General features: G+C 38.0%; 1 protein-coding gene across 3 annotated transcripts in view; it reads right to left on the minus strand.

Moving 5' to 3' along the window:
* Window positions 1-12,714, minus strand: part of card11 (caspase recruitment domain family, member 11) — a 40,012-nt gene that overhangs the window by 15,559 nt on the left and 11,739 nt on the right. For all 3 annotated transcript variants that reach the window (XM_058378148.1, XM_058378147.1, XM_058378146.1), the window contains exons 2-9: window positions 6,534-6,751; window positions 3,512-3,649; window positions 2,998-3,323; window positions 2,727-2,906; window positions 2,448-2,594; window positions 1,250-1,375; window positions 924-1,133; window positions 30-179 (exon numbers count right to left, since the gene is read on the minus strand). In XM_058378148.1, coding sequence (XP_058234131.1) covers window positions 30-179; window positions 924-1,133; window positions 1,250-1,375; window positions 2,448-2,594; window positions 2,727-2,906; window positions 2,998-3,323; window positions 3,512-3,649; window positions 6,534-6,735 — 1,479 coding nt within the window. In that variant the 5' untranslated portion in view covers window positions 6,736-6,751. The remainder of the gene's footprint in view (window positions 1-29; window positions 180-923; window positions 1,134-1,249; window positions 1,376-2,447; window positions 2,595-2,726; window positions 2,907-2,997; window positions 3,324-3,511; window positions 3,650-6,533; window positions 6,752-12,714) is intronic.

The following is a 12,714-nucleotide window of genomic DNA, read 5'->3' on the forward strand; positions in this document are numbered from 1 at the left end:
AATAAATGTGACATTTTTGCAAGGCTTACCCCTTTGAGATTTGGTCTGCGTTTAATCTTTGGTGGGGCATCAGTGCTGGTTAGATCATCTGAAGGCTCCTCACCGGAGTCCTCAGACTTGCCGTCTGCAGGTTCGGATTGTGGAAATTTGGTAATGGGTATAATGTCTCGAGGTAAACTCTATGAAAGATTGGGAAAGATTGAAGGATTTGAGACTATTGTTTTGAACAGCAATACTGTATGGTAAATAATAGGTAATATATAAATGTGTAAACAGTAATATAGCTAAAATCTATAGAATTCATATTATAGATAATCTACAGCTGCACATGTGTGGGCAAAAAAGTCCACATTTTTTTTAATATCAGTGATTAAATCAGTCAGTCTCAAATTTTATTAGTCACATACACAACCATACACAGTGCAGCATGTAACACAGTGCAACATCCAAATGCTTTTGGATTGTCAGTTATAAAACTAACATAAAAATAGAATTACCCGAACAAGCAAAAATTCAGGATATTCTATTTTTATTTCTATTGCATGATAGATAGATAGATAGATAGATAGATAGATAGATAGATAGATAGATAGATAGATAGATAGATAGATAGATAGATAGATAGATAGATAGATAGACAGACAGACAGACAAACAGACAGATAGACAGACTGATAGATAGAATTAAAAGAAATTGTTGAAATAGAAATAGATTTACCGGTACATGCATTATTGCAACCAATTTTATTCTATTTTTATGACCCAGACAGCTGAAAGCATCTCTCTGCATGTGGACCTCTATATGGTTGTGTATGTGACAAATAAAATTAGACTTTATATTTGGGATTGTCTGAGTAAATCTGTCAGATGAACTAGTGCACTGGCTGCATAGCAGATGATCTGATGAGATAAAAATCTATGTACTTTCCAATCGTGGCTAATATCCAGGCCTTGGTCTTTGGAGAGACGCCTTAGTCTGGACTCCAATGTCACAATCTTAGCTTCTTTGCGCATGATCTCGATGTGCAGCTCGTCACTCTTCTCCTCCAGCTCACGGATCTGCTTACGGTACTTGTCTTTGTCAATCAGACACTGAGACACCTGGGTCTGGGCTTCGTCTCGAGCTTGAAACGCCTGTGAGACACATGAGCAGATATGACAGGTATTTTTTTTTACTGATATCACACACACCGTCATGTAATTACGGCTCGTGAAACGGTAGTATCCGAAGCGTATTATGGTGTTCGGACCTGGTCGCGTTCACGTTCCACTTCCTCCAGCTGGAACATGATGGTGTTCATGCGGTTCTTATACATCTCGCAGTCCTTCACCAGAGTGGAACACTTCAGCTCAAGGTCCTCCTTCTCCTCCAGGTACTATGGATGAAAGCAAATATTTTTAATCTCAGTGACCCAGGGCACATGGGAAGGCATGCACAAATGAGATTAATATAATGCAGAGAACAGCAAGGCTCTAAGGCACCTCCAGACTAGAAATTCTAGGTCTCGAGTGGCATCAGGGCTTTAAACTTACACTTTCATCTTTCTTTTTCAGGCTTAAAAAAAAAAAAAAAAAATTGACACAGAATGTGAGAAGAGCTATGTGCTATTTCAGTCTAAGACAAGTTCCTGTCCTCGCCTGAATTTCAACACTTTTTTTTTTTTTTTTTTGCATGCCAGGTCGAAACCACTGCTAATTAAAGATGCAGCACTTTAAAGGAGGGACTTCTCAGGGCAGTCAGCTTCAATACATCTTGTATTTATTGTGACAAGAGGAACTGGTTTTGACTGATTGAAAAAATGTTTAGCAGATCATCGAAATCTGTGATCATATCTCACTCAGGACACGGTCAAGAAGGGTTGTGAAAAAATTCATGGGATGTAAGAAGTAAAAAAAAACACTACTTTTGGGTTCTAGGAAAATAATCAGGGGCAAGGTGGTGTGATGTATCCTGACAGAGAGTGTTTGTTTTTTTATTATTATTAATTTCTCAGATACAACAGTTTTGAAATGTATTATCAGAATTTTTATCAGTAAAGTTTGAAACAGCACAAGTTCCTGTTATTGCCACTTTAAACATTCGTTTCCTTAACCAACCACCCCTTTAATCTGCACCGTAAAAAACAACACATTTATGTGAAACGTCTGCCGGAGCGTTTGTCTTAGTGTATGGGTTTGCATTTGTCTTAGTGTATGAGTTATTATATAATATGAGTGCATTGTTATAAAGCTGTGATTAAAATCGGAGCAGCACATTAATCAGACTAATAAATAATGTAAGGGGAAAAAAAAAAATCACAACTTTCTGTCCAATCAGAATCGAGAGTGCTGAGGTGTAAAGCACGTTAATGACCAGACGGCAGGGCCTCTTGACATTGACCTAACCCATGCTGGACTGGAATGAACAGGAAGTGAAAGCAGGCAGGTGGATCAAGCAGCTGGAATCACCTTGTCCCTGAGCTCCTCAGTCTGCCGCAGTTCTTCGTGCAGGTTAAAAAGTCTGTTCACCAGATCTTGCCGATCCTCCAGAGCTTCCTGGCGGTCGTGTTCCAGGATGTCCCGGAGAGCCTTGTCTGAGTCAGTCAGAGGCCCAGGCTGCACACATCAAAACACCACAAGAAGCGTTCAGTGACAGAGATTTCTAAAAGCACAGACAGTTCATTCCCCTGTTGTTTCTTTATTACACTTCTCATATCATGGTTTTATACGTGACGTGTGACATGTGACCTGTATGAGAGACTGTAGTTCCTGGAGTTTGATCTTCAGTACTTCGTTTTCTCGCTCTAGCTCATAGATCTGCTCTTTGCGAGGGCGGTTCTCTATATCGTTCTTCAGTTTCAGAGACTGCTTCCTCTCCATCTTACATTCCTCCTCCACCTTGTTCAGCTTGTGCTTCAGCTGGTCAATCTGAAAGGCAACAGCGAAAAAAAAGAAGAAGCATAAAATAAGCTACCAGATTTGTCCTGGCTAAGATTCAGGAATAACGGTGGACTCAGACCTCCAGCTGCAGGTCCCGGCTCCTCATGACGGCCATGTTCTTCTCTTCGCTGAGCTGAGCATAGCGCATGGCCAGCTGGTAATTTTCATCCTTCACTTTAATGAGCTCGTCGTTGCAGTTGTTCCGCTCCTCTTTAATCTTGTTGTAGCGCTCCTGGAAGGTGCGCAGTTCCTGATTGGCTAGACGAAGCTTCTTCTGTTCGTCCTCCAGTGTGCGGCACTTGGCCATGATGTCCACTCGCTGCACATCCTTAGCCTTAGTCTGTTGTTGTAACTTCATCACTTCATTCATCAGAAACTGGGTCAGACCCTCAGGGCCCTCCTCCACTATGAGCAGAAAGAAAAGAATGGACAGAAACACACTTTTTGAGTGCTCCACAAGACACGGATGTACCACAAGAACAAAAAATTGTGCTGACATTTTTACGATTAAAATGAACGAAAGTTAATAAGGGGGGATTATCAAATGAGATTGTGCTAATCGCTTCCTTGTATCGTTTATCGTAGAGACTCACCAACAATAGAAGAGCATCTCCGAGTGGGTTCTTTGCCTGTGACCATCTTGTACAGGTCAGGGTAATATAACTCCAGACTTTCCAGGAATACCAGATATCCTCGCTGGCCTTTAGTGTGAAGAATATCCAGCAATCGACCTACAATGAACATGAAAAAAGCATGATTCCCTGAGGTTTAATCTGCAGTGTGTTTGTAGAGATTCTTAGCCATTAGTGAAGATAATTAAACTAATACATGAGTCGGGATTTGGGGGATGCTTATCTGGTTTTCACAAAAAAACAAACACCGGCTGTTCATTTGCTAAATGAAAATATAAAAAAAATTAAAGTGTTTAAGTGTTAATTTTAGCCTTAAATAAAGTAAATAAAAAAGTGAGTTAGAGTTATTAGAGAATTGTAGGCATAGCATTGCTAAAAACTAGGATCACAAAGACTTATGGATGTGAGAAAAAGATTCTTGCCATCGGTCAGAAATGTTCAGTATATACCCTGACGTAGCCAGTGGGAGAGACAAGGTTTTGATGATCAAAGAGAACTTCTAATGGTTTCCAGTTCCTGTACACTGCTGTCCAATACAGCGTTCGAAGTATAAAGAATATATATTTATTGTCAGTGCAGTGGTGTCATTATTAGGTATAAGCCTAAACTCTGTTGATGGACATGAGCTTCCATGCTGCGCTCTCTCAATGCCATAATCGGTTATTTTTCACCCGAGCCGCTTCGGCCATCAATTCACCCAAGTGAGTTCATATTAAGAACCGGTATTTCCTTTAATACTGTAATATGATCCATTATTTTACACAATTATTGCACCGATTTGTTTATTTATTTCTGTTGCTAGCCTAACTAATTACAATGTGGGGTTTTATTTATTGTTCTTTAACTGCTGAAATCAGTTTTTGCTTTAAAGGCTAAAGAATTCTAAAAGTCAATTACTTTATGAAATAATTGCAGTAAAATTCACCTAGTGATTAGTGTATTAAAGTTATGAGAAACGTTTGTATGGAACTTATCCACAGCAGATTCTACAGTATATGATGAGTATTAACATTCTGTCAGGAGCAAATGCTGCAAAACTACACACTTTCACTTGAATATTCTGTATGAGACATTCTGCTCTTATGGTATTGACACATAATAAATCATTTTAACTCATTTTTTGTCCATTGTTTGTGTAAAGATTATGGTTTTCACACACGATGATTAGATCTAATGCATCATCTATCTACATGAAAAAAACAATCATGCCTATGTGTTACGTGGTAATGTGTTACGTGAGTTTTTTTGTGTCAAAATACGGACAGCATTTAGGCCATTTTTGAAAATATGTGCATTCCTGTATTGTGTTATCACGTGACTTGCAAGCCTGTCTCACATGAAATGGGGAGCTCCACGGTTTGGGGGTTCAATTCCCAGGGTTTGTTTTTTTTGGGGGGGATTGGGGGTTCGATTCCCAGGGTTTGGGTTTTGTTTTCAGGGTTTGGGGTTTTTTTGGGGTTTGGGGGGTTCGATTTTTACGGCTTGGGTTTTTTCGGGGTTTGGGGGTTTGATTTCCAGGGTTTGGGGGGTTTTCAGGGTTTGGGGTTTTGGTTCTCAGGGTCTGAGGCTTTTTGGGGTTTGAGGGTTCGATTCCCGGGGTTTGGGGCTTTTCGGGGTTTGAGGGTTCGATTCCTGGGGTTTGGGGTTTTTTTTCACAATTTGGGGGTTCAATTCCCACGGTTTGGGGGTAAGATTTCCAGGGTTCGGGGTTTTGGGGGGGTTGGAGGTTCGATCCCCATCGGAGTTTGCATGTTCTCTCTGTGCTTCAGTAGTTTCCACTGGGTTCTCCTGTTTCCTCCCCAGTCCAAAGACATGAGTTGTATGCTGACTGGTATCTCTCTGTGTGTGTGTGTGCGTGTGTGCGTGTGTGTGTGTGATGGACTATTATACTGTCCAGGGTGTCCATTGCCATAAGCCCTGAGTCCCCTGGGATACACTCCAGGTTTTGCTTGACCCTGTATATGATCGGCGGTATGGATAGACATAAATAATAACAATTAAAAAAGCCTTGATACGTTGTTACCGATGTTAGATAGATAAAAGATGTAACAGATAAAACATCATTTCTTTTCTGAGTCTGGGCTGCACTTAACTCTACACCTCATGTTTAATAGTGCCTCTCTCAGTTCCCAGTTCCTGCTTCATCTCTCCTGCATTTGGATGATTGGTGGTAGATTAGTCCTATAGCACCGTCAGCTTCTTTAATACGAGATATATTTGGATTGCATTCTGCTTCGCTTGTCAGCCACTTTGGATAAAAGCATCTGCCAAATGAATAAATGCAAATGTTTTTTTTTTTTTCCCCCTGGCCTTTAAGAAGCACATTTTCAGGCAAAATGTATTTGTGTTTGTATTTTTCTGTAAATATTAGTATCAGAAAACATCCAACTTTGGCTCATAATATAGCAGGGGAAAAAAGAGTACCAAACTCAGTATTAGTCACTAGAGAGTCGTCTAAACGGAGTAAGATCTAAACAACTTTTGAACTGATTTTTTTCTGACATATAAGAAAGCACAGGCTTAGAAAATATTGTACCTGGGGCAAAATCTTTTCTAATTTGCCTGTGGCCATTGGAAAGCTGAAAAAAAAAATCTACTTAGGTTCAGGAAGGAGTGCAGTGGAAAAAAAATAGCAGCTGCAGTAGCAGCTCATGGGATTAAAAGCCTCCATTCATCATCATATTACACAACTGGAACAGCACAGTGAGAGATGTGGTGACTGAGTAACTGATTGATGGTGCGATTTGCATGTAAATGTTTTCTGCACAGCATTTGCATTCTCATATTCCATAGTGTTTAGTCTTGCTGTCATAGCAGACCAGAATGGGGGCGCTGACTGAACGAGAGTGTGTAAGAGGGACCGGGAATGAAATACTCCCAAATTCGCTCCAGTACACAAACAGATACACAGCACAAACACTGGGATGGGAAACTATAGACATACCCATACACACACTCACTCACACACACAGTGGCACACTACCTGCACGGTTGGTCTTAGTCTGCAGCAGTAAGGAGTTTAGCACCTCGTCCTCGTCCTGTTCGTCGATGACCTTGCATTGCCTTAGATACGATGTCAGCTTGTTGGGGTTAATGTAACGGCACAGGATGTACCGGTTCTTCTCGACATTCTCCCATAGTGCCTCCTCGTCATCTAGGATGTTTTCAGACCCTCCGTTCTCCATCTCTCCCTGATGAGGCCTGAGGGGGAAAAAAAAAAAAACACTCTTACAGGCTGCAATCGAATTGTAAATTATCCGAATAATCTTTTAATTAGGAAGTAAGATCCTAAATCCTTCAGATTGATTGATACGTGATGAAACGTGTGTCTCTATCCTTTGCTCAACAGAAAGCACTAAAACTGCTGTCTTCAGAGTTGGAGATTAGAGTCCACAAGTTACGTCGATATTTTTTCACGAGGAAAGTTAAGAGTATTCGGAGACGGGTTACTACTTAAGTCGATTTCCTGAGCAGCCAGTTCAGATTATGTAAATAACCTGCATGAAGTGCATGCCTTCAGGGCTGACAGATTTTTTTTTACTGAGTATCGCATCGGAGACAGGTTTTTTTTTTAATGCCTCCAAACCACTGCTTTTAAACGCAAAGTGCATGCCTTTAAGCAGCGTAAAACCCAGGGAGAGACAATATGGAGATAAATATAGAGTTTGCGCTATTAACATGAGATTTCACGTAAGAATTTCAAAAAATGTGAATGAGGAACAAAGCAAGCATTCAAATAAACAGCTGATAGAAGTTGATTATACTGACAGTATACAGACACGATCAGGCATAACATTATGACCACCTGCCTAATATTGTGTTGGTCCCCCTTTTGCTGCTAAAACAGCCCTGACCCGTCATGCACTGTGTATTCTGACCCCTTTCTATCAAAACCAGCATTAACTGCTTCAGCAATTTGAGCAGCTCATCTGTTGGATCGGATCACACGGGCCAGCCTTCGCTCCCCACGTGCATCAGTGAGCCTTGGCTGCCCATGACCCTGTCTCCAGTTCACCACTGCTGCTTACTTGGACCACTTTTGATAGATACTGACCACTGCAGACCGGGAACACCCCACAAGACCTGCAGTTTTGGAGATGCTCTGATCCAGGCGTCTAGCCATCACAATTTGGCCCTTCGTCAAACTCAAATCCTTACGCTTGTCCATTTTTCCTGCTTCTAATACATCAACACTGAGGACAAAATGTTCACTTGCTGCCTAATATATCCCACCCACTAACAGGTGCCATGATGAGATCATCAGTGTCATTCACTTCACCTGTCAGTGGTCATAATGTTATGCCTGATCGGTGTACTGCTACATGAATATTCCTATCAGAAATGATTACATTAATCTCTGCAAAATGGTTAAACTGGGAACAATATGGCTTCCGCCTTAATAATTTTCAGCTCATAAAACAGCACTTGATGCAGCACAAACTTTTTTGCATGGGTTTTTTTTTCTGCATAAATTATCAACAAATGTGGGCTATATTAATCCACCTATTTTATTATTTCAAATAATTTTTAAATTGGCTGCACTTTCCTGTAAAAAAATGCAGATAATCTATAAGGATTTATAAGATACTTTTCATTCCATATGAAAAAAAATAATAACTGTTGACTATAATTAATTAAAATAAGCTATAAATGTTTTAAATGTAAAATCATGCCTGCAGAGACTGCTCCTTGCTCGAGATGATATTGTGCAAGAAGTGGCTTGAATCCAGAGTCAGATTTCCATGTAATGAGACACGCCCTGGATTTAAACAACAATCGGGAGAGTAATCATCGAGAGTAAACTGCTCTGAAGTCTGAATACTACATTATAATAAAGACAGTTTATAAATCTGTTCGTTTTTGTTCGTATTAACTTTATTCTCCGGGGTTTCCCTCTCACTATGATACATGCACAACCATACCAACAACATATGACAAGATCCTTTCGACAGAGCTAACGTTAAACACTAGACTTCTCTTTTATTCATGATTTGCGATATCATGGATGCTAATTGCTGAGGCAGTTATCAGGTACAATGCTGCTGTCAATAATGTGCTACAAAAGGTTAGTATTAATTTAAAAACAGTGAAATAAATAAACATAAAATTTCTGTCTCTAACCTAGGATTAGGAATATTTGATTTAAGTTTTGTTTGCTCTGTTTTTGTTTAACTAGATATTATTTTTTAAATAATTATAATTTAGATGATTATTTTGAGATATTATTATTTATATTTTAGCAAATTTAATTAAAAAAGTCCTAGGAGCTCTCCAGATCCTTGCTAGTTATCTTTGTAATGGTGTCATGACATGTGCTCCCTAACGGTGTAAAGAAATCAGATTCGGCACATTTCTCTACAATGGAGTATGTTTCTTCCAAACTTTTTCCCCGAACACTCTGCATGACTTTATTGCTCAACAAGCGAATTATCCGGAAATTTTGAAAAACTGGCGAAATTCGCCCTCAAGCCTAAACATTGAAAAATACTCCTTGAGAACTCACACAGCCCATCAGCCCATACAGGGAGCTGAAGCCCTCCAGGTTTATGTGTGAATTACATCAGCAAGGCATTTACTAGCATGGTTTTGAATTAGAACCAACAGAAGAGCACTTTCGGAGAGAGTTCATGCTGTTTTGCAAGGGTCGAGAAACAACAAAGTACAATGATGAAGACTTATGCTACAGAAAAACACATGGTAATTAAATAAATAAAAGAAAACTGGCTATGTAGCTTCGTGACACAGTGACACAGTGACCATGATATAAAGAGATATGAAAATGTTATTAGACATATATACATATATATATATATATATATACATGATATTCAAGCTGTGTTCGAAGGTCGAGCTTAAATGAAAAATGTGCAACTGTTGCATCAGGGGGTCCAGACAGTTCGTCTCAGTTAAGGGCCATAAAAATGCAAACAAGGTGTCAAGGGAAAGCATGAGCCTCTGTCCGCGTCGGACCCTTGGAAACACGACCGAATGAGTCTGAGTGACAGAACACATGGTGTAGTTCTAGCAGATCTGGATTAAGAAGACAGCCTTATAAATAGCTATAGGCTCAGAAACACAGGTTTATGAGCCACTGTGTCTTCGTAGAAAATATTCCCTAATGAATGTTAAGGTAAATGTCAGAGAAACTTGTAGACACAGGTAAAAAAAAAACATACACACACACACACACACACACAGCTACTCAGCGACAGTGGTGCTGAATATTTATATTAAATCTTTCTGTACAGAAAAATGCAGTTATTTATAAAGTAGAAATGGAAAAAAGTTCATGTGACGAGTGACACCCTGGATAGAAACTGTTTCAGGACTAATTCAGGAGTGTGTCTGCTATAGAAGAACCATTTCTTGGTTCCCCAAAGAACCTCTCAGTAACCGGTTCTTAAAATACCCACACACACACACACTTGTCTAATAAACCTTTATCCACGAGGAAGAACCTGTTGTACAATAGAAACGTTTTAATGGAAAGGTTGGTTGGGGTTCTATACACAACCACAAGGTTCTTTACTTAGCTTCAAAGAACGGTTTATGCTAATACGGTTCTATCATCAAAGCAAAGAAGCATTCTTCAGGCTAAACTTTCATTTATTTCCATTTTGTGAATATCTTTTATGTTGCTTGGTTATATTGTACATATTATGGATGATATGTTAATGTTGATCTTTAAAGCTGAGTTAATGGCAATTAAAGACTTCATATTAGTCCTAAAATGACCTGCGGTGTTTCTTCTTTGCAAAGTAAGAAAAATTCTATATAGGTAATAATAATTCTAACAAATGATTTCTTCAATTTTTACACTATGCCCTATTCAATTCAAAATATTAATGTCCCCTTGCTTTGAGACAATGTCCATTGTTAAAAATGCTAAACAAATAAAACTGAACTGAATATTCATTTAGTTGCATTTTTTCATCTACCCCATGCTTCTTTGTTGAATATTATTTACTAAATAAAAACGTAATTCTGCTCTCCTTATTTAAGCTGTCAGTAATATGAAATATTGATTTCAACTATCCATAATATTTCAACAATAATAATAATAACAACGTAAATCCATAAAAACGAACCAACCCATAAAAGGTCTGATGTAGAATTTGTTCACAGGTTCCAAAGAAACCATTTAAGCTTCAGTCTAGAAAATATGAAGCACCTTGATACATCCCTTTAAGGATCTTATCTTTTAAGTGTGTATTATATATGAGTACTTTAAATAGCACAAACATGCCAGTGCATTATAATTGTGAAAGTTATTACTCATTGCATTACTGATTTAACCTCATTTAATGCTGCAGTCGGTGCAGAGCTTCAGGCGCTGATAGCACCATGATGGCTGATCTCCATCACAGTGAATCCATTTACACATGACCTGCTCGGAGGAGGTCCACCGAACCACCGAGAATATTCTCACAAACCACCCAGGCCCGGATGCACATGCGAACGTCGAGTATTGCTGCAAAATCTGCATTACTCATGCGAGTGATTTACCATCGGCTCTCATTTTGCATAAGATTTTCTGCATCTGAAGCAGCATACCTGGTCATCTATAGCTACATAATTCCTGCATTGTCTCTCCTGTCTCTAGCCTTTGCAAATGAAAGAGTGTCTGATAGCATCCATATGCCCACGCTGGCTCTTTTGCATCTCTCGCAGCCATAAATCTGATAAAGCCCACAGATCGGATGCATGTTGAAGAGAGAGCTGGCTTTTCACAGACCCTCACCCCCACACACAAGCCTGACTGCACTCGAATGAAACTGTAATGATGTCCTGATCACACTCATTTCCTCACTCAACACATGAGTCTTTAAAAAAACAAGACCCTCTGACATTTCGGAAGAAAACTGAAACTTATAATAAAAACTGCTTATTCTCATTGCTTTCAAGACCCCCTCTCTGACCTGACACTAACTTTGCCATCTTGGCCATCCGATCTAAGATCTGATCAAAGCTATTTCTTTCTTTTCTTTTCTTTTCTTTTTTTCACGTGTCAGTATCATGTCTTCACTTTCTCAACTCTTGCGCTAGTATGGCTAACAATTTTTTACTTTTTTTTTTTTTTTAAAAAGAAGACATTATCTCGAGGTGACATATCACGAGAAGTCAGGCATTTTTAACGCTTTAAAGCCCAAATATAGAAAATAGATCTAAAATAAAAGTCTACACATCTCAGACATTATAAAATGGAAGGATTTTTTTGTTTGTTTAAATGTGTTTTTTGCTAGAATTTTAAAGTGTTTTTTAAAAAAGAAAAACATATATGTCATGATTTATCTTGGTTTCTTTCACAAAGACAAGCAAATTTATAAAATCTGGGGTGTGTAAACTTCTGTAGAAGTCACTGTAGTTACTGTACTGGTGTGAAAAATATTATATTATTATATTATTATAATATAATATTATTATAAGTTCGGAGGCAAGGTAGGGTCCTGGAATTTAAAATTAAATTAAATTAAATTAAATTAAATTAAATTAAATTAAATTAAATTAAATTAAATTAAATTAAATTAAATTAAATTAAATTAAATTGAATTAAATTAAATTAAATTAAATTAAATTAAATTAAAAATAACAAAATAAAATAAAATAATAAAATAAAATAAAATATAACAAAATAAAATAAATAATCTCTTACTCAGGACAACTGCAGCATTGTAGAGAGGGTTTAATAACGTCTCTTATAGCCTAGTAGTTACACATTAACAACACCTGTAGTTATATTGTTATATGGTTTTATATAACTGTGTGTCATCCTTCAGGACATCCTCCTCTCTCAGGTGTGCTGAGTTTCCAGTAAAAATTTGATGCTTGATTGGGAAGTATTTATGTTGTTCCATTTATGTTGTTTTAAATATTAAAATAGTTAAATATAAGTCTAATATTAATCTTGAACTTTTGGTTCTATGCTTGATTTCTTATATTCTGTGAAGCTGCTTTGAGACAACGTCCATTGTTAAAAGCGCTATACTATACAAATAAAATTGAAATTGAAATTCTTCAAGTGATAAAAGTCTGACAGCTCACTGTTGTATTCTTCACTTATGACTGGAAATAAAGCTTTAACAAAATCATTAAAACAAAGAAAATGAAATGTTTAAAATATTCAACAGATTCTACGCAGTCTGTTGGTCAATGTGTAAATGTAT

This window comes from Hemibagrus wyckioides, linkage group LG24 (genome assembly GCF_019097595.1).
Source record: "Hemibagrus wyckioides isolate EC202008001 linkage group LG24, SWU_Hwy_1.0, whole genome shotgun sequence".
Lineage (NCBI taxonomy): Eukaryota > Metazoa > Chordata > Actinopteri > Siluriformes > Bagridae > Hemibagrus > Hemibagrus wyckioides.